At 34.9% G+C, this 21,791-nt stretch overlaps 1 protein-coding gene across 1 annotated transcript in view; it reads right to left on the bottom strand.

Annotated features, from left to right (window-relative positions):
- Nucleotides 1–8,103: 8,103 nt before the first annotated feature.
- Nucleotides 8,104–21,791, bottom strand: part of LOC120595419 (disintegrin and metalloproteinase domain-containing protein 32-like) — a 168,961-nt gene continuing 155,273 nt past the window's right edge. Inside the window, exon 23 of the mRNA XM_039853518.1 lies at nucleotides 8,104–8,136. Within this exon, the coding sequence (XP_039709452.1) occupies nucleotides 8,127–8,136 (10 nt within the window). The 3' untranslated portion in view covers nucleotides 8,104–8,126. The remainder of the gene's footprint in view (nucleotides 8,137–21,791) is intronic.

The following is a 21,791-nucleotide window of genomic DNA, read 5'->3' as shown; positions in this document are numbered from 1 at the left end:
TATATCCAGCAAAGTTCTCCTTTAGATATAAAGGAGAAATAAAGACCTTTTCAGACATACAAAAGCTGAGGATATTTTCCGCCACAAGGCCTGCATTACAGGAAATACTGAAGCGGGTCATTCTACCTGAAAGAAAAGGACAAAAAAACACAAAACTATGTATAAGATAACCAACAGGCAGACAGAAGCAGAAAAGTGCAACCCTTGTTAAGAACAGGGTATTATGAGCTTAAATATTATATAAAGGTTAAAAGTCAAAAAAATAAAATGCTTTAAAAAAAAGAAGACAATAGCTACTGCAACTTAGAAATGAGCATACAGCATAAGGACAGATAATGTGAGACAACAACAAACAAAAAAAATGAAAAGGGAGGAGGGGATTAAAGATCCAAATCTGTAAAGGGGAATGGAGATAAGGCGCAAGCAGAAGAAAAAGGATTACTGTGCCTGTGTTTGTAGGTGTAGCATACTTATATCTGATGAAATAGACTTAAAGATTTAAAAATTAGGTGAAAAAGAGACAAAGAAGGACATTTCATAATGATAAAGGGAACATCAAGAAGACATAACACATCAATATATATGCTCTCAATCAGAGAGCACCAAATAAAATACAGCAACTACTAATAGAACTACAGTGAGAAACTGACAAAAACACAATTACAGTAGGGGACCTAAATACTCCTACTGATAGATAGTTCATCAAAACAGAAAATCAATAAGGAAATATCAGCCTTAAATGACACATTAGGCCAACTGGAGACAAGTGAAATTTACAGAGCCTTTCATCCTAAAACAGCTGCATATACATTTTTCTCTAGTGCATATAGAGTATTCTCAAGGATAGATCATATTTTGGGACATAAAACTAGGCTCAACAAATTTAAGACGATTGAAATCAAACCAGACAAATTCTCTGACCATATGCTTTGGAACCAGAGATCAACTATAAAAAGAAAGCAGCAAGAACTACAAACACGTGCTACTAAAGAATGACTGGGTCATAGATGAAATAAAAGGAGAGATCAAGAGATACATAGAAAGAACTGAGAATGAAAATACAACATATCAAAATTTTTGAGGCACAGCAAAAGCAGTAATAAGAGGAAAGTTCATATCATTACAGGCCTATCTCAAAAACAAGAAAAATCCCAAATAAACAACTTAACTTTACACCTTTAAAAACTAGAAAAAGAAGAGCAAATAAAGCCCAAAGTCAGCAGAAGGAAATAATAAAAACTAGAGAATTAAAAAAATTTTGAGAATAAAAAAACAATAGGAAAAAATTAATGCAACGAAGAGCTGGTCCCTTGAGAAAATCAATAAAATTGGCAAATCTCTGGCTAGACTCAAGAAGGAAAAAAGAGAAAGGACACAATCAAAATCAGAAATGAAATGGAGATGTTACAACAGAAAGTGCTGAAATACAAAGGATCATACAAGAATACTATGAAAAAAATTATATGTCACCAAATTTAATAACCTAGAAGAAATAGACACGTTCTAAGAAATATAGAACCCACCTAGACTGAATGATGAAGAACTGTAAAATCTAAATAGACCAATCAACAGTATAGAAATTGAAACAATCACTAAAAACCTCTCGAAAAATAAAAGTTCAGGACGAGATGGCTTCACCAGTGAATTGTACCAAAGAGTCAAAGAAGATTTAATACCTAGTCTTCTCAAACTTTTCTAAAAAATTGAAGAAGTGTAAATACTTCCTAACTCTTTTTATGAGGCCAACATTACTCCGATACAAAAACCTGTTTAAGATAACACACATAAAAAAACTATAGACTAATATCTCTCATGAACACAGAAACAAAAATCCTCTATAAAATACTAGCAAATTGAATACAACACATTATAAAGATTACACACCAATATCAAGTGGACGTCATCCTTCCGGCATAGGGATGGTTTAACATACCCAAATCGATCAATGTGATACACTACATAAACAAAAGAAAAAATAATCATATGATCATATCAACAGATGCAGAAAAGCATGTGACAAGATATAGTTTTCATTTATGATTAAAACACAATAAAATGGGTGTAGAAGGTAAGTACATCAACATAATAAAGGCTACATATGACAAATCCACAGCTACCATCATACTTAATGAAGAAAAACTAAAAACTTTCCCTCTACGATCAGGAATAAGACAAGGCTGTGCTGTCACCACTCTTCTTCAATATAATATTGCAAGTCCTAGCTAGAGCAATCAGGCAAGAGATAGAAATAAAAGGCATCCAAATAGGGAATGAGGAAATCAAAAAATGTCACTTTTTGCAGATGTCGTGATTCTCTATATAGATAACCCTAAGGACTCCACTAAAAACTATGAGAAATAATAAACAAATATAGTAAAGTTTCAGGATAGAAAGTCAATGTTCAAAAATCCATAGCATTCCTATATACTAACAATGAATTTTCAGAAAAAGAAATGAAAAATCAATTCTCTTTGGAATTGGAACAAAAAATTAAATACCTAAGAATAAACCTAATGAAGCATGTGAAGGACCTATACACTGATAACTATAAGACATTAGTAAAAGAAATTGAGAAAGACACAAAGAAATGGAAAGATATTCCATGTTCAAGGATTGAAAGAATCAACATAGTTAAAATGACCTTATTTCCTAAAGCATTATACAAATTTAATGCAATCCCCATCAAAATCCCAAAGTCATTTAAAAAAAAAAAAAGAAAAACAAAAATCATCAGATTTGTATAGAAGCGCAAAAGTCCCCAAACATCCAAAGCAATCCTGAGGAAAAAGAACAAGGCTGGAGGTATTACGCTGCCTGACATCAATTTATACTACAAGTATCAACAATCCAAATAGCATGGTATTGGTAGTAAAACAGACACATAGACCAATGGAACAGAACCAAGAGTCCAGAATTAACCCCCCATATATATGGGCAATAAGTTTTCAATAAAGTAGCCAAATCGTACAATGGAGAAAGGAAAGCCTCTTCAATAAATAGTGCTGGGAAAATTAGAAGGCCGCCTGCAAAAGAATTAAACTAAACTGTCACCATACACAAAAATTAACTCAAAATAGATCAAAGACCTGAATATAAGACCTGAAACAATAAATTGCATAGAAGAAAACATAAGTACTAAACTTATGGACCTTGGGTTTAAAGAGAATTTTATAAATTTGACCTCAAAAGTAAGGGAAGTAAAAGCAAAAGAAATGAATGGGACCACATCAAACTAAGAAGCTTCGCACAGCAAAAGAAACCTTCAACAAGGCAAAGAGGCAAACATCTGAATGGGAGAATATATTTGCAAACAACACCTCCGATAAGGCCCTAATTTCCAAAATACATAAAGAACTCATACAACTCAACAACAACAACAACACAGATCCAATTAAAAAATGGGCAGAGGACCTGAACAGACACTTCTCCAGGAAGACATATAAACAGCTGACAGACTATATGAAAAGATGCTTAACTTCACTAGCTATTCGGGAAATGCAAATCAAAACCATGAGATACCATCTCATACCTGTTAGAATGGCTACCACCAACAGCACAAACAATAACAAGTGCTGGAGAGGTTCTGGCAAAAAAAAAAAAGGATCTTCATACACTGTGGGTGGGAATGTAAATTGGTACAGCCACTATGGAAAACAGTATGGAGATTCTTCAAAAACCTAAGAATATTATTACCATATGACCCAGTAATCCCTCTTCTGGGTATCTACCCCCAAAATTTGAAAACATTTATCTACAAAGATATATGCACTCCAATTTTTCCTGCAATACTATTCATGGTGGCCAAGACATGGAAACAAACGAAGTGTCCTTTGATAGATGATTGAATAAAGAAAATGGGGTACATATTTACAATGGAATATTACTCAGCCATAAGAAAAGTTGAAATACTACCATTTGCGATGACACAAATAGATCTTGAGATTATCATGCTAAGCGAAATAAGCTAGCCAGAAAAAGTTGAGAAGCATATGATTTCACTCTTATGTGGGATATAAAACTAAAAGTAACAAACAAACATGACAAACAGAAACTCATGGACACAAATAGTGCAATAGTGATTACCAGACAAAAGTGGGGGAGAGGGGCAGTAAATATGGGTAAGGAGGGGTCAAATATCTGGTGGCGGAAAGAAATTTAACTTTGGATGGTGAACACACAATGCAATATATATGTGATGTATTATTGAATTGTACACTTGAAACCTATTTGATCTTATTAACCAATGTCACCCCATTAATTTTAGATTTAAAAAAAAAAAAAAGGTTAGATGAGATTACCCAGGGGACAGAAAACAGAATAAAAGAGAAAAGAACAGGACTATGGGGGAAAAAAGCAATAATCAAATTCCGCATTTTTAATTCTTTTTGAAATATTCTGAAACTATTATGTATTTTTATTTATGTATATTTAAAGCACAAAATGCCAAAACACAAGTGTAAATACTGTGATGACTTTCTGAAAAGTAGAAATTTATCACATAAAGTTAAGTTCCTTTTGAAGCTCTTTGTGCAATATGCAATGGTTCATTCAGTATCAAAAATGGTGGAAAGTCAGATATAAACCAGTATATATTAACAGCTAAGGAAAGAGATGAGTAATTTCCTCATACAGTACCAAAAAAAATGTTACACAAAATTTTTGGATTAAGGAAAATTCAGATGAAGATATAAGAATTGCATCAGACACCGTAATGGTTTTGCACACTTATCATCAATCTTTCTGCTCAAATGACTGTCTGAATGTACAGAAATAGTTCTGATTCCAAAATTGCAAGCAAATTTTCAGGTGCCAGGTTGAAATATACAATGCAATAATTAAAGATTGGAATTTTGTAATTTGCAATTACTAAAAAATTATTAAAGATCTACACATCACTTTGTTAGGGCACAGCCATGGGTGCAAGTAGTCACAATGCAGAAAAAAAGTTCTCTCTGCTTGTACAGTATTTTAAAAGGCTTGCTTATAAGGCTATTTGTGAGTAAAATCCAGAAGATACTTCAGAGACAATAGCAAACTTTCGCAGGGACTCTTTTATTGAGTTAATCAGAGAAACTGTACTGCTTTGAGAGAGGATAATACAAACAAATTTTTGAACATCTGCATAAATATGCAGACAATGTTTATTCAAAACTGAAGCAAATCATGAATGACTCTATAAAAGCTGTTGGTGTCCCAGCCATATAATGCATAATGTTGCTCAAAGAACATCTGATGTCCTTTCTATTGACACTGATCTCATTGTCATGGCATTATTCTTTTGTTTCAGCATCTATGCTGTTTGAACTGATTAAAGGATTTTTGTGATTTTGTTGACATTTACTTTCTTCAATTCTCTTTCACTGACCAAATCTGTTGGCTCTTTAACAAATGCAGTTGAGAGAATCTTGTTTATGTGAAGCACTGAAAACATGCTTTAATTCCAAAACAAGGCCCAAATATTTCTTCTTGACTTTCTAAATAATCCATTGAATGGGGCCTACTTATTTCTTTAGCAATAGGATTTTGCAAACTGGAAGAAGAGCAAACAGTGTCAATGAAGTATATTGTTACTTAAAATTGAATGTGTTGAAGAAAGAATTGAACCTCCCACCTCAAAAAACGTTTTCTTTTAAGGGTCAAGTCTGTTCTTAAAGGGGACATTACTTATGAACAGGAAAAGAAATTCCAGCTTGAAGTGGATAATTATTATGGCACCTGCTCTATATTTTGGAATTGTTTTAATACTTTGAAAAATTCAGTTATCTGGATGTTACTAAATACTTTTCCAGCATGGGAAGAAGTGGAATCATTCTTTATAGTGTTAGAAAAGAAAGAAATAAAATTTGATGACAATGTTCTGTTTTTGTCAATGGACATTTTAAAAAATTGTTAAGATGCAACATAATAGTGAAGAATGGAAAAGCAAGTTAAGAAGACCAATGATCAGTTATTAACTTTATGTCAGCACATGGTCTGTAAACTACCTCGCAATACTAATGTGCAGTTTTTTCTCACTAACAAATGTTGAATGGAAAAAAATGAAAGAAATTGAATGTGACCACTGTAGGAACTGTTAAAATATAAATGGAATAACTGCAATAAATTTTCTAACCAAATTCAGCAAAAAAAAAAAAAAAAAATTAAAGAAAGTCAAATCATTAGGGAAATAGAATTCAAGAAAGAAAAAGTTATATAATTTAGATACTTATAGTTTATTTTTAATGAATAATAATTTTTAGTATTTGTCCCATGCAATATTTATGTACATATACATAGGCAATTAGAAATAATTCAAATTTAATTGGGTGCTCCATATTTTATTTGCTAAATCTGGGAGCTATGTGTGTCCCTAGACATTCTTACTTTTGCAGGTTCTACCTCAAATTACACTAAATATGTTAAAATACAATCACACTCTGCATTAAAAATAATTTTGTTGCAAAAATATTAAAAGGGAGCTTGCAAAATTGTTATAGATAAAAGAAACACTAAATTGCCATATTATTAAATGCCTTTTTAATGCTAGAGATTGGACAAGTGGGAAATTCAAAGATTGCTCAGTGATAAATAATAGGGAGGAATGACTGCTATTATTAATTTCTGGAAAAAAAATTAAACAAAAAATTAAACGAAGTCCCTTCTTTCCAATCAGAAAAATAAGCTAGAGTAATGCTCACACACCAAGTATGGCTGAGAATTCACTCGGGGCAGGGGATTGTAAGTAAAATTTCTTTACTAAAAAGAGAAAATTTAGAGAAAGAGCATAGGGCGACATGAGTTAGAGAACTGGGAGTAATGGGGAAGAGAGGAACCTGATACAAACAGTATATCCTTATGTGAAACAGGAAAGTTTCTTAAAATACTAAAGGAAAAAAATAAATTTCGAGAGCCACAATTATGACTAGCATTAGATTATCCTATATTAGAAGGAGCCAAGTGAGAAGCAGATTTTTTCTGGGGAATTAGAAAAGGAATGTGCACTAATACCTAAGCTCCAACTGTGACATCAATATGCTAAATACCAGATCACCTTTAAGCTCCTCATTGACTCACTGAAAGGTCAAGCAAGTATAGTAGTCCCCCCTTATCCAAGGGAATATGTTCTAAGACCACCAGTGGACTCCTAAAAGCATGGATAATACCAAACACTATATACTGTTTTTTCCTATACATACATACCTATGATAAAGTTTATTAATTAGGCACAGTAAGTGGTTAACAAATACTACTAATAAAATAGAACAATTATAACAATATACTGTAATAAAGATTATATGATTAAGGTCTCTCTCTCAAAATATCTTATTGTACTGTACTCACCTTTCTTGTTGTGATGATGTGAGATGATATAATGCCTACATGATAACGTGTAGTGGATACACTGGAAAAAGGGATGCACTCGTGTCTCATGGGACAAAGCTAGACAGTGCAAGATTTCACCATGCTATTCAAAACAGTGCTCAGTTGAAAATTTATGATTACCTCTGGAATTTTCCATTCAATATTTTTGGACCATGGTTGACTGGGGATAACTGAAACCACGGAAAGCAAAACTGTGGGTAAGGAGGGACCGCTGTAGCTCAAAGAATCACGAGGGCTAAGAACAGAAGCCAGAAAACTCAGTAATCAATATACTATTTCAATGCAATATTTTAAACATTCAAAATTAATGCAAAAAAAAAATTCATGATGAACAAAATATCTAAATTTTAAAGAAAAACAAGATCTGACCCTGACTCACCTCACCCTAATCTTGGTCCTGGGGGAATACCAGCTTTTTGCCATCCCCCACCAAATTTTGTGCCTGAATCAAACACTTTACTTGTCTCTCCTTAGTCCCGGCTTTGGTAGCTTTAAAATCCTTCATTCTTAACAGAAAGATGTACATAGTCACACACATTCAAACACAACAAAATGCTCCTTCTTGTGAACATGGTCTGATCTATCAGCTTTTGCCTCCAAAAACTGAGCACCTGCCTTCACTCAGCAATGTTGGTCTTCACATTAAAGACAACTTAACACAATTTAAGATATAAAAATATTATTTCTCAATTACATTATTTTCTGGATCTCTTTCTGTGTCAGAAGATGAAATCTTTTCAGGGACTGTGGTCTGCAGAAATGTTTTATGAGAATCTAAAATAAAAAAAATAAGCAGTTATTTTGATACCTGTAATCTTACATTATCTATTTCTAAATACAATTCTGCCTTTGTTTCTCTACATTTTTTTTTGTTAGTATGCATCAACTCTCTTTTCACTCTTACTGGTCATTCTCATCTACAAATTTCTTAACCCTTGCCAAGATCTCAAATTTTTATTTTCTTTCTGTCTCTCTCTCTCTCCCGACATATACACACACCTAGTTACTTGAAAGTTTGACTAAGTAACATTGAATAATAAATCACAGACCTGTGTTGCAAAAAAAAAAAGGTGTGGAAATGAGAAAACACAGGTACCTCAAGAAAGAGGGATCATTTGCAGGTAAAAGACAGAATATTGAGTACAAGGGGGATGTTTTCAGCGGATCAGATTGAGGACAGCAGTTAGCCAGTCAGGAAATCATAAATGGCTTTTTTAGGGCGATGCAACTATTCCTAGAATAACAGGATTTTGAATATGGAAAAGACTACATATTTCAGTTTTGTCCATTGTACAGACAGGGAAACCATCGCAGAGAAGTAAAAAGATTTTCTACCTGGAGCCTCCCTTTCTGCCTTCTTGGCTACAGACCCTTGAAACAAAGGGCAGGGAGAAAGTGGGTGGGGAGAGGGAGGGACTGGGGTAAGGACTGGGTCTGGATCCTCAATCAAAAACTACAGCCCCCTAAGTGAACGAAGTCTCCTCAAAAGCTTGGATTGGGAGGAGGACTTACTTGGGCCTGTGTGCAGACCACCAACTACCGTAAGAAGGCCCAGAAGAAGGAACATGACTCCGTTGTCTTGGAGCCAGGCTGGCCGAATAACAGCGGTTGAGGCTTGGAGGAGAGTAAAGGCGCAGCTCGCGCCAGACAGGTGCGTAAAACTGGAGGGGGAGGGGCGGGAGGCAGCGGAGAGGAAAGGATCTCCCTCCAGGAAAAAACAAAGCAGGGTGAAGACTCTCTGCTGCCTCTAGAGGTACATTGGCGTAGGTAATGTGCAGCTGGCTCCAGGTTGGGGCTCAAGAGAAGGCTGTCAACATTCACACACATTCAGTTTATTGTTAAGGAAGGAAAGGCTGTATAAATTTCAATTCTCAGATTAGGGTGGTACCTGTTGAAGCGTTTGTTTGTATCTTTTATTTAGGCCAATGATTTCTGAAGTAATTTCTAGTTACAATGAGGAGAAACAAAGATAAAAATGCCCAAGTTACTGATAAGTTTCCACATATAACATTTACATACCATCTAAATAGGCAAAATGAATATATTTGCAAAAACTGCTGCGAACATTGACTTTTCTAAATTTAATTGTTGGATACACCTTTACTGGACAGCTATTGCATGCAGAAAACCCCACATCTCTGTTCGAATATACTCTTCAAAAAAGCTTATTTAATATCCTCAAGTTATTATTGCTACACTGTGTAATCCTGCAGCCCCTATTTTGTACTTCTTTAAGTAACAACATGGCAGTAAGCTCCTTGAGTTTTCTTTTTGCCTCATATATCCTAGGTTGGGTGCTAGAGAAGCCAAGGATTGGAAACACCAACAGGAGCAGACAAAAAAAAAAAAAATCCCAAGAAAAGCCTCCTTTCCCTAGCCAAAGGAACAAAAAAAAAAAGGGTACTATAGCAACACAGAAAACTCTTTGACAACCTCCCTACTCCAGCCAAACACCACAGGGGGAAAAACAAAACAAAACAAAACATCCCATCCACATCAAAGTAGGGAGACTAGTCTTCCATCCTGCTGGCTATAACAAAGTACCCCTCTTCTCCCAACACCAAAGTAATCTCACACAAGACCAAGTGAGGAGCTGGAACTTTCATACCTACCCACGGTACCACTGGGGGTACTGTTAAAGGCTTCTTTAAGAGTTTCATAATATAATAACCAAAATGTCAAACCAAGAATAAGAAAATCTCAACTGCAATGAGAAAAAGCAATAGACAGCCATAGATATTGGAATTTTCTGATGAAGTATTTAAAGAAGCTATCCTAAAACCTTCAATGGGAAATTAAGAACATACTTGAAACCAGTGAAGAAATAAAACATCTCAGAAAAAAATGATATAAAGAAGAACCAAATGGAAATTTCAGAACTGAAAAGTACAATACCAAAATAAAAACTCAGTGGATATCTTCAACAGAAGAATGGAGAGCACAGAGGAAAGAATTATTGAACTAAAGATAGAGAAGTAGAAATTACCCACTCTGACCACAGAGAAAATAAACTGAAACAAACACAGCTTTGAAGACTTTGAGACTATAACATAGTTCTAACTTTCATGTCATTGGAACCCCAGAAGAAAATGAGAAAGAGGGGGGACTGAAAAAATATTTGAAAAAATATTGGCTGGATATTTCCCAAATTTGGCAAAAGACATAAATCTGCATATTCAAGATGTTATGCAAAACTTAAACAGAATAAACTCAAAGATACCTACAACAAGTTATATCATAATTACAGTTCAGAAAACTGAGACCAAGAAAACATCTTGAAAACAGTTAAGAGAGATGATACCTTGCTCACAGGGGAGAAACAATTTGAACAACAGCAGATTTCTCATCAGAAACCATGGACCTAGAAGGAACATTTTTCAAGCACTGAAAGAAAAGACCTGTCAATCCTGAATTCTATAGCTGGTGAAATTATACTTCAGGAACGAAAGGGAAAGACATTCTCAGATGAAGGAAAACAAAGATTTGTTGCCAGCAGACCTACCCTAAAAGAATGGCTAAAGGGAGTCCTCAGGCAGAAAGGAAATTATAAAAGAAGAAAACGTGGAACATTAGGAAGGAAGAATGAACATAAAAGAATGAATATGGGTAAATATCACAGACTTTTCTCCTCTTGAGGTTTCTAAATTATGTTGTTCAAAACAAAAGTTTATAGGAAAATGTTTATAGCGAAAAGTAAAACACTGAAAAAAGGAAAGTCATAAAATCTATTAATGTCACATACAACTAGGCAAAACTAAACAATGAAATGCAAAGGAATAATTAACCTAGGAGTCAGAATATTCATTATTTTGGGTAGAGAAGAATAGGATTGGGGTAGGGTCTAAACAGAACAGGTGATACCTATCAGACTGGTAATGTGTTATTTCTTAATTGGCAGATAGATAACCTTTTGTTTATTTTACTACTGTTATTAAACTAAACATATACATATATTATGTATATACTATTCATGCATATTTAATAAAAAAGTAAACAACTAAAGAAATTAATTGACTCAATCTGAATCTGAAATGATCTGTTAGCTTGCCTGTAATGCATGAGCTCCAGACCAGGAACCTTCACCTGGGATATTCCGAAAAAACCCACCAGGAGGACCAATGGAGTAGGACATGTGGGTTATTACAAGCAGGGGAGCACCAATGGCAGCCAGTCAGAGCTGCAAAAAGAAACTGCTGCTGGCCAAAGCAAACAATGTGTCGTATACACAGGCAGAGAGACGGGTTATTTTATTGGAGGAGCAGCCACCTTCCTATCCGCCTGCGGATGGGAGGAGATGTGCTGCCAAGTTACAAGAGTAGGTAATGTCTATGGGAGCAGCTGGAAGATCAGATAACATCCATGGGAGCAGCAGAGCAGGCACCTTCTCAGGCGGATTGGAGCAAGATGTGCTGCTTGGTTATAGGAGCTGGTTACAGGAGCAGATAATGTCCATGAGAGCAGCAAAAAAATGTCCTTGAGAGCAGACACTGCCAAAAGCCCTTTGTATATAGCCTTCCTTATGACTACTGACCAAGCAGCCATCTGTCTTCTGAGTACATAGAGGGGCTATATTCTGAATTAACCCCATACTGCCTATCACACACACTTAAACTTCAGGAATAGTGGAATGATGTCATAGACTCTTCTACTCTTACAACCTATACAAAATATATAATTTTAGGATCAAAACTTATAAGGAGGGAGTATCATTCTTAGACCTACAGTATGAGGTTATTTGGCACCTGCCTTAGTATATTCTGGACCATACTAAATGGGAAAATTGATCTTGAATATTGTATAGTTAATACAGGATGGAGAAGTCATAGATCTAGAAATTAAATAAATTTAGCAACAAAGCAAATATATTAAACAGCATCCAGTTTAAATGTGGTAACTAGTGGTCTCTAAGCTGCTAGTATAAATGCCCCTTTGTATGTTAGCCTAAGGTTCTTGTCATTTTAGTTGTTCTGGGTTGGGAAGCCAAATAACACCAGCTCGTGTTCATTTTGCTTTGGATAATGGCCAAATTTAACATTCTATTCTGCCTTAAAGAATATATTGTACATTTCTTCCTAACTGATAAGGAAAAATTGAGTAGAATAGGCTCAAGAAATCTGATATTTCTCACAGCAGGCAAATAGCTTAGTGGCAAATAACCATATAAAAATGCATACTTTAGAAAAGGTACACTTGATACATTGTCACTGGAAGAGCACAGTATTTAAAGCTTGGGTATTCCGTTCCTAAAAAATTTTATTTTAAAAACTCAAGAGACAATGCAGTGATGAGATATCATTCAGTCTTTACTTACTACTCTTTATCATTAGAATTTTTATAATCTATTTATGTTTTAATATTTCTCCAAATAAGAATTAAAAAGTTGTAATTGGATATAAATATCATTGTCAATCATCTAGGATCTAAATTAGTCCTGTCGAATAGCCACGAAATAGAAGCCACAGGTATAATTTTAATGGGTTTTTTAATAATATTTTTCAATTACTGTTAACATACAATATTATATTAGTTTCAGGTGTAAAACATAGAGATTAGACATTTATATAACTCATGAAGCGATCAACCTGATAAATCTATTAACTATCTGACACCATACATAGTTATTACAACATTATTGACTATAGTCCTTACATTATACATCCTGATGACTGTTTTGTAACTACCAATTTGTACTTCTTAATCCTTTCTTTTTTTCATCTACCTCTCTAACCCCTCCAGCATCGAGCAACCATCAAAATATTAGTTGTATCTATAAGTCTGTTTCTGTTTTATTTTGCTCTTTAGACTCCACATATAAGTGAAATCACATGGCATTTGTCATTCTCTGATTTACTCCACTAAACACAATACCCTCAGTGTTGTTGTAGATGACAAGATTTCATTCTTTTTTATGGCTGAGTAATATTCCATTGTACCTATGTATCTCCTCTTCTTGATCCATTCGTCCATTGCTGGATACCCAATTTGCTTCCATATCTTGGCTACTGTAAATAATACTGCAGTGAACATAAATATTTACATGTCCCTTCGAAGTAGTATTTTGGGTTTGAGTTGCCTTAGATAAATACCCAAAGTGGAATTACTGAGTTCTTCTTTGTCTCTTGTTACAGCCTTTCTTTTAAAGTCTATTTTTGCTACCCCAGCTTTTTTGTTTCTTTTTCCATCTCTTTTCTTTCAGTCTGTGTGTCTTTGAAGAGAGTCTCATGGAGGCAGCATATGTAAGGGACTTGTTACTTATCCATTCAGCCATCTTATCTTTTGATTGGCTCATTTAATCCATTAATATTTAAAGTGATTGTCTATAGGTACATAGTTATTGCCATTTTATTATTCATATTTGTGGGTTTTTCTCTCTCTCCCATTCTTTTCCTTAAAGAAGTCTCTTTAACATTTCTTATAATACTGGCTTTGTGATGATGAATTTCTTCAACTTTCCTGTCTGGGAAGCTCTTTATCTCACCTTCAATTTTAAGATAGCCTTCCTGGGTGGAATAGTCTTATTGGTAAGTCCTTGCTTTTCATTACTTTAAATATTTCATGCCAATCTCTTCTGGCCTGCCAAGTTTCTGCAGAGATAGCTGACATTCTTATGGGAGTACTCTTTTAAGTTGCTGCCTTTCTCCTGCTGTTTTTAGGAGTCTCTCTTTGCCTTTAATCTTTGCCATTTTAATTATGATGAGCCTGTGGATCTGTTTGGGTTCATCTTGTTTGGGACTCTCTACACTTCCTAGACTTGTATGTCTATTTTCTTTACCAGGTTAGGGAAGTTTTTAGTTATTATGTCCTCAAATAGGTTCTCAAGCCCTTGCTTTCTCTTTTTTCTTTCTGGTACCCCTGTGATGCAAATGTGGTTATGTGTGAAGTTATCCTCAAAGCCCCTTAACTATCCTCATTTTTTTGCATTCTTTTTTCTTGGTGCTGTTCTGATTAGGTGTTTTCTGACATCTTATCTTCCAAATCACTGATTCTGTCCTCTGCTTCATCTAATCTATTGTTGATTCCTTCTAGTATGTTCTTCATTTCAATTATTGTATTCTTCACTTGTTTCTTTTTTATGTTTTCTACCTCCATTTTTGTTTTCTATCTCTGTTAAAGTTCTCACTGAGTTAATCTACTCTTCCATTAAGGTCTTTGAGCATCCTTATAACCAGTGTTTTGAACTCTGTATCTGGTAGATTGCTTGTCTCCATTTTGTTTATTTTTTTCCTGGAGCTTTGTTCTGATCTCTCATTTGGGACATTTCTTTGTCTCCCCATTTTGGCTGCCTCCCTGTGTTTGTTTCTATATATTATGTAAGACTATGTTCCCTGGTGTTAGTAGAGTGGCCCAGGGGTGCAGTCTCTCTGGTAACCTGAGCTGGGTGCTCCAGGTGTGTCCCTTTTATGAGTTGTGTGCACCCTCCTGTTGTAGTAGAGACATGGTTGCTGTTGGCACATCAATGGGAGGGACTGGGCCTCAGGCTGATTGGTTGTGAGGGCTGACTGGTGACTAAAGTGGAGGAGCTGTTGTGCAAGGGCTGACCCTATGGAGCAGGATTCACTTTAGCAGGGCTCTGGTGCCTGCCTAATATGCCCTCCAGGTGCGTTGCACTCAGATGTGGCTGGGGTAGTGCTTCAGCTAGGTCAAAAGCCAGCCATGGGGTGTGCCCCCTGGAAGCAGCTTTACTGCAAGCAAAATCTAGCCTGAGCCTGTGCCTTGCCCAGGGCCATCTAGCATGAGCCACCAAGCCATTTGCTGATAGCCACCACCCACACTGGGCTTGGAGGTACCTGGAAAGGGCAAGCTGCCAATGGAGGCCAGCTGCTGCTAGTGCTGGGATTGGGGCTGCTCAGCAAGAGGTACAGGGCATGCTGAGGCCAAATGATGTTTGTTTGGATTTTGTGAACCTTTGAGAAAGTTTTAGGAAAATCCACAGAATGAACCAAGACAGACCGTTTGTATGGAAATGCCACTTTAAGCGGCTTGGGTGGACCCATAAGTTGGTGGGACAGGGTCTCAGGGAATCAACAGGGCAAAGCAACCTGCATTAGCCAGGTTGATGGATACTAGATATGGCAGCCACCTACATCTGCACACCAGGAGGCAAGAGGGCTCAACAAGGAAACAATGGATTCTACCATCACTTCTGTCTGGGAGAAAGCTATCCCTCCAGCCCAGGAGCCTGGTATGGGGCTGAGACCCCTCACTCCTCTGGAGGGACCTCTGCAGCTGAGATATCCCTCTAGATTTTTAACCACCACATGCGGGGGTGAAACCAGCCTATTTCGGTCTCTGCCCCTCCCATAAGTCTCAAGGTGGCTTCTTCTGTATATTCTTAGTTGTAGGACTTCTGTTCAGCTCCAATTTTAAGTTTTCTAATAACTACATTTAAAAAATGAAAAAATATATGAAAATATATTTTATTTAACCCAGTAGATACAATACATAACATTATTGATATTGATATTTTACCTTTTTTTGTACTGTCTTCAAAAATTGGTGTGTATTTTATACTTACAGTGTATCTCAATCAGACTAGCCATATTTCAAGTGCCCAATGGCCATATTTGGTAATGGCTAACATTGGACAATATAGGTCTAAAGAAGGCACTCACCACTGAGTGAGAAAAAAGCATATATCAGGCTGTAGACAGGAAGTTTAACTACAAATAAATTGTGTTTTTTCCAGGATGGTTGTGAAAGGAGAATGATGAGAGGGAAGGGAGAACAGAGAAAGGCTTCCAGTTCTTCTGGGACTTTTGAAATAGTCAAAGAGGAAAAGTATTGTATAAGCAGAAAGTTGAGAAATGAATTTGGGTAACAGCTGATTATTATTCAATGACATCTTGAGTAGTGAATAAAAATTTGTTAAAAAGCCTGCTGCTTGATGGTTCTCAGTGTTCTGGATTCTGAACTTTCCCTTATTGCATTATTTATATTGGATGAGGCAAAGAGAAGGGAATTTCTCCTGATCTGTGCCCAAAATTCCCCTCTATACCTTAATGAGGACATGCTTAGATGTGTAAGTTTAATTCAGGGCAAATTATTAGGAGTTTCATTTCCCAGCTTTATGCTCCCTTTCAGTTTAACCAGTAATATTCTCAGCCTTATTCTCATTTCAGCTAGGCCAGTAATAAAAATGATTATTACACATTTGTTTGCTTATTCTGTCTACCTTGCTATTGGAGTGGGAATCTGGAGTGAGAATGGCATTTTTATTTAACATTAGCAATGTTCCTATAGTTAGATATTCCAGATGAAAACACTAATGGAAGGCTTATTTCTCAATATCTTAAATGAGAAAAATTGTATGTTGCATGTCAACTCAAAACAACCAGCCTCTTATCAATTTACTAAAAGACAACTAACTACAGCAGTGCCACTCAAAGAATGGTCTAACATCACCAAGTAGTTTGTAGAAATGCAGAATCTCAAGTCCCACTGCAGACCTGTAGATTCAGAATCTCTGGGAATGAGAAACTCTGAGTAATGATTTTTATGCATGCTAAAGGTTGAAAGCCACTGAGATAATGATAGATGATGATGATAGATAGACAGGCAGGCAGGCAGGCAGACAGACAGACAGACAGACAGACAGATAGATAGATAGATAGATAGATAGATAGATAGATAGATAGATAGATAGATAGATAGGCAGGCAGATAAATTACAACATATACATATTTTGTAACATGCTTAAAACATCACAGTACAGTTTCTTTGTATGCAATGACATCTTTTCTGCTGTAATCGCTTTATTCAGTCCTTTGCTTCTTTATACACAGTTTTCTTCGACACTATCAACTTTTTGAAAGCTTGTTTTACAGCACTAGCTGAAGCTTACCTTCCCATATGAACATTTGAAGCTTCAGGCCTTTGTACTGATAATGGTGAATGGGCTATCTATGTACCTGTTATTCATCATTACTTGTGTTCCCAGAGTAAAGTTTGCCTGATAACTGTTCATTTATTGCTCAGAACTATCCAGCAGCTCATCATGAACCTCACTGGAAAATATCTGTCGCTTGCTCATTCCTCACCCTCCTATTTTTTGGAAGGTAAAACAAGAATCTCACACAAATGTACAATGGGTATGTATAAAAGATTAAACTCATTATTGAGAAAATCAGTATGATAGTAAAGCTAGTTCAAAGACTATTTGAATAACAGTTATATAGCCCACAAAGAAATCAATTATAAAAAAAAGAGTTATATAGCCCACAAAGAAATCAATTATAAAATAATTTATATGCTTTATATAAAACTGGTTCTTTCTTTCAAAGCAATAAAATTGTACTTTTGAAGTACTTTTTATACAGAAAAGAGATTGCTGCATCTCTTCTGTACATAAATCATTTGTGACTTACCAGTTTTCTTATGCTTAACATCTAACTTGGCTGAGACTATGACAGGATTCTAGTTGATAGTAAATAGAAGTCAAATAAGGGTATAGTCTCCTGGAAAACTGGGCAGGCCTTAGACAATGCCCAAATATGTCACTGAAAGGATGTGCAATTACTCTTTTGCATTATTTCCATGTGTTGCATATTTTTCCTGACAGAAGAAACTCCCAAAAATCAGTACTAAAAGGAACTACCATATTTCTACTTTCATAATCTAATAAATGTTCCTAGCACTTCACTCATACTCCCTAAGCTATCAGACTTTTTTGGAATAGAGTTATGTAGGATCAGAGAATAAACATGAACATTCTGAAACACCCTACAGAAGTCAAGAAGAGATCTAATCATTAAAGTCAGAACTTTTATTAGGATACTGTATAAGGTAATAAAAATTGGGGGTGGATAATTGACAAGAAAAGATATTTAAAAGTTTCTAGCTACTTTGAAGTAGATATTTGTTCTGGCAGGAATCACTTGGGGATGCTCTATACTTTGGAATCACCTGAGTATAACTGGGCTCACAATACCCATCAGTATAAACACACATTGTTGAAAACTAAAGGGAAATAAAGTGGTGTCAGTCAAAAAATTTTAAATGCACATATCCTCCAACCCACCAATTCCATACCCAAGTATCATTTTTACAGAGATACTTACACTTACAAGTGCACATAGGTATATGTATCAGGATGTTCATTCTAACAATATTTTATAATAATGAAAAATGGAAAATAAATATCCATCAATACAAAAAATAGTTAAATAAATTATGGTACATGTATATTATGTAATAAGATGTATAAATAAAAAATAATATGTATGTACTGACAAGTAAAGTTGTCCATAATATATCATTGGGTGAAATAAGGGCAGAAAATACGTGTAGCTTAATTCTAGTGTTGTTTAAATTTCTATACTAGTATATATTAGTATATAGAGAAATAAATATGTGCATATGTTTGCTCATAGAAAAGTTCTGAACAATACATAATAAATTGTGAACAATAGTCGTCCTAGAGGAGTGAAACCTAGTAGTAGGCAAAGTAGATATGCAGATTTTCACCTTACATAATCTGCAGACAAAAGAAAAATACAAATGAAAGAAAACGGAGTGCCTGTATCTACACAGAAATTTGATTCATGACAAAGGTAACTACATGAGTTTTTGAGCAAAAGGTGGATTATCTAGTGTTAGAAAAACCACATCACTAAATAGAAAACAAGTTAGCCTGTCATTATTTCAAGGATGATCCAAAATCTGAGAATAAATTCGTCCAAATGCCTCAGTGACCACTAAACTACGTATGTATGTGGAAGACCCCAGGAAGTCTAGCCAAAAAAAAAAAAAAAAGTGAAGCAGAAAGATGGGAATCTCCTAGTAAAGGGCCAAACTGCTCTTGGTCAGATTTGCGAGTTCTTTGCACTTTTGACTGAATTTATTCCCCAACTTTCATATAGGTTCAGGTGGCAGAAAGTGGGAGCTTTCTGGCTTGAGGTTTCAAGGGCAAAACTTGGGGTTTGCCTTTGGGGTTGTCGAAGCAACTGGAAATTAAAGGGGAAGTTAACTCCAAAAGCTAGGAATACATAGAGAGGGTAAAACACTCACGTACACGATGCCACGTATGAGAAATATAGCAGGTCCTTGAGTAATGTTGTTTAGTTCAAAGTCATTTTGTTATAACATTGATGAATGCCATAGGAATTTAACTCTTGTTTATATCAATTAGCTTAAAATTGGCTTCATTATAGGTCATTTTGCTTAAAGTCTCAGACTCGATCAATGACATTAACTGAGAACTTACTGTACTGTGAAAGGCAAGATTGTAGTGACAGAAAACAGACCATTGGTTGTCCAGGACTCAGGGTAAGGAGAAGGAACTGACTGCAAACAGGAACAAGGAAATTTCTGTGGAGTGATGGAAATATGTTATGTACTGGATGTGGTGGTGATTACATGACAGAAATCCATGGGCACACAAAAACACTCCAAGGAAACTCTTGCCAAGGACTATGAGGAACACTTACAAGGATGTCAGCAGTGTTGTTTGTGATAGTAGAAAACTATAAACAACCTAGCTGTTAATCACTACAGGAAATGGAGAAGAAAATTTAATAAATGCATATTATAAAATACTATGCAGCAGTTAGATGGAATCAAATATTATTTCCATATATACCATGTCAAACAATACATACCTAAAGGCATATATCAAGTACATTCAAATGGGAGTATTTGATTTAGCAGATCGGAATTTTAAAATAACTATTATTAACATGCCACAGAATTTGGAGGCTAAAATGGACAAAAGGATGAAAAACATCAATAATTTCAATAGAGGAAGGGAAACTAAAAAAAGGAAATTCTAGAGTTTAAAAAAAATCATTGAATGGGCTTACAACAGATTAGACACAGCAGAAGAATCAGTAAGCTTAAGATTGGTCAACAGAAATTATCCAAGCTGAATTAAAAAGGGAAAAATAAAGAAAACTAAAACAGAACTTCAGAGAATTATGAAAATAGTTAATGAATAGGAAAATGTGTAACTGGAGTTCCCTAAGGAAACAGAGAATGAAGCAAAAGAAATATTTGAAGACATTCTTAATGGCTGAGAATTCTCCAAAATTATTGAAAGACATTAAGCAATAGGTCTAAGAAGTCAGTGGGCTACAAAGTAAGGTAAATCCAAAGAAAACCACCCTTAAGCATATTATGATCAAACTTCTAAAATTAAATATGTGGAAAAATTCTTAGGAGTACCTGTGAGCAGTGGGGAGTGGATGGAAAATGGAGACATATTATAATCCAGTATACCAAAAATAATAATAACTGACATCTCATCAGAAATAAATAATGAAATCCGTAAGATAATAGATTTAAAGTGCTGAAAGGAAAAAAAATGGCAACTTAGACGTCTATGTACAATATTATTACATAATTATCTTACCACATGAAGGTAAATAAAAACTTTTTCAAACAGAAAAAAAAAGTTGAAGGAAATCTGCCATCAGAAGCACATTGTAAGGAATAACAAAGAAAGTTATTCAAGCTGAGGGATGTGATCCCATATGGAAGCACAGATCTAGAAGAAATAAAGAGTACCAGAAAGATAAATAGAAAGTACTAAATTTTCTGGAAAAACTTTTGTCCATTTCAGGTGAAAATTACAATGTATAGGTGGTATTTATAATATATGTAGAATTAAATGTAGTAGCACCGGGAAGGAGGAGATAGTAGGAATCATACTGTTGTAAAGTTCTTTTGCTGTTTGTTAAACAGGATAATACTAATTCAAGGAATACTGTGATAAATTAAGGATGTATATTGTAATCTCTGGAATAGTCCCTTAAAGAACAGCTAATTAAGGATGTATATTGTAATCTCTGGAATAGTCCCTTAAAGAACAGCTAAAAAGCCAATAGAGAAGAAAAAAGAGATTAATGCTAAATTAACCTAAAAGAAAACAGAGGGGGAAAAAAAAACAAAAGAATAATGAAAGGTATAACCAAAGTATCAGAAATTACATTAAATGTAAATGTGTTTAACACTCCAATAAAAAAAACTGAATTAAAAAAATACAAAACCCACTGTATGCTGTTTACATCTATTTTCTTAAATAGAAGAAAACATACATTGGAAGTAAAAGGATTTTAAAAAAATATCTCATGCAGGAACTAACTGTAAAAAAGCGGGCATGGATATATTAATACCAGGAAAAGTAGAATTCAAGACTAAGAGTATAACTAGAGATAAAATGGAGACTTATATATGATAAAGGGTCAATTTATAAGGAAAACATAACAGTCCTAGAGAAACATGCACTAAAATATGACTTCAAAATACATGAAACACAAATAATATACCTAAAACAAATGACATATCAACAATAACAATTAGCAATTTGAACAAATCTCTCAGAAGAAGTGATAAAATAAGAGGAAAAAACATTAAGGTTTCAAAAACACTGTTAAAAAAATTTGACTTAATTTACATTTATATATTTAACAACTACAAAATGGACATTTATTTTA

Source organism: Pteropus medius, unplaced genomic scaffold (genome assembly GCF_902729225.1).
Source record: "Pteropus medius unplaced genomic scaffold, Ma_sr-lr_union100, whole genome shotgun sequence".
Classification (NCBI taxonomy): Eukaryota; Metazoa; Chordata; class Mammalia; order Chiroptera; family Pteropodidae; genus Pteropus; species Pteropus medius.
This window is presented reverse-complemented; position numbering and strand designations above follow the sequence as displayed.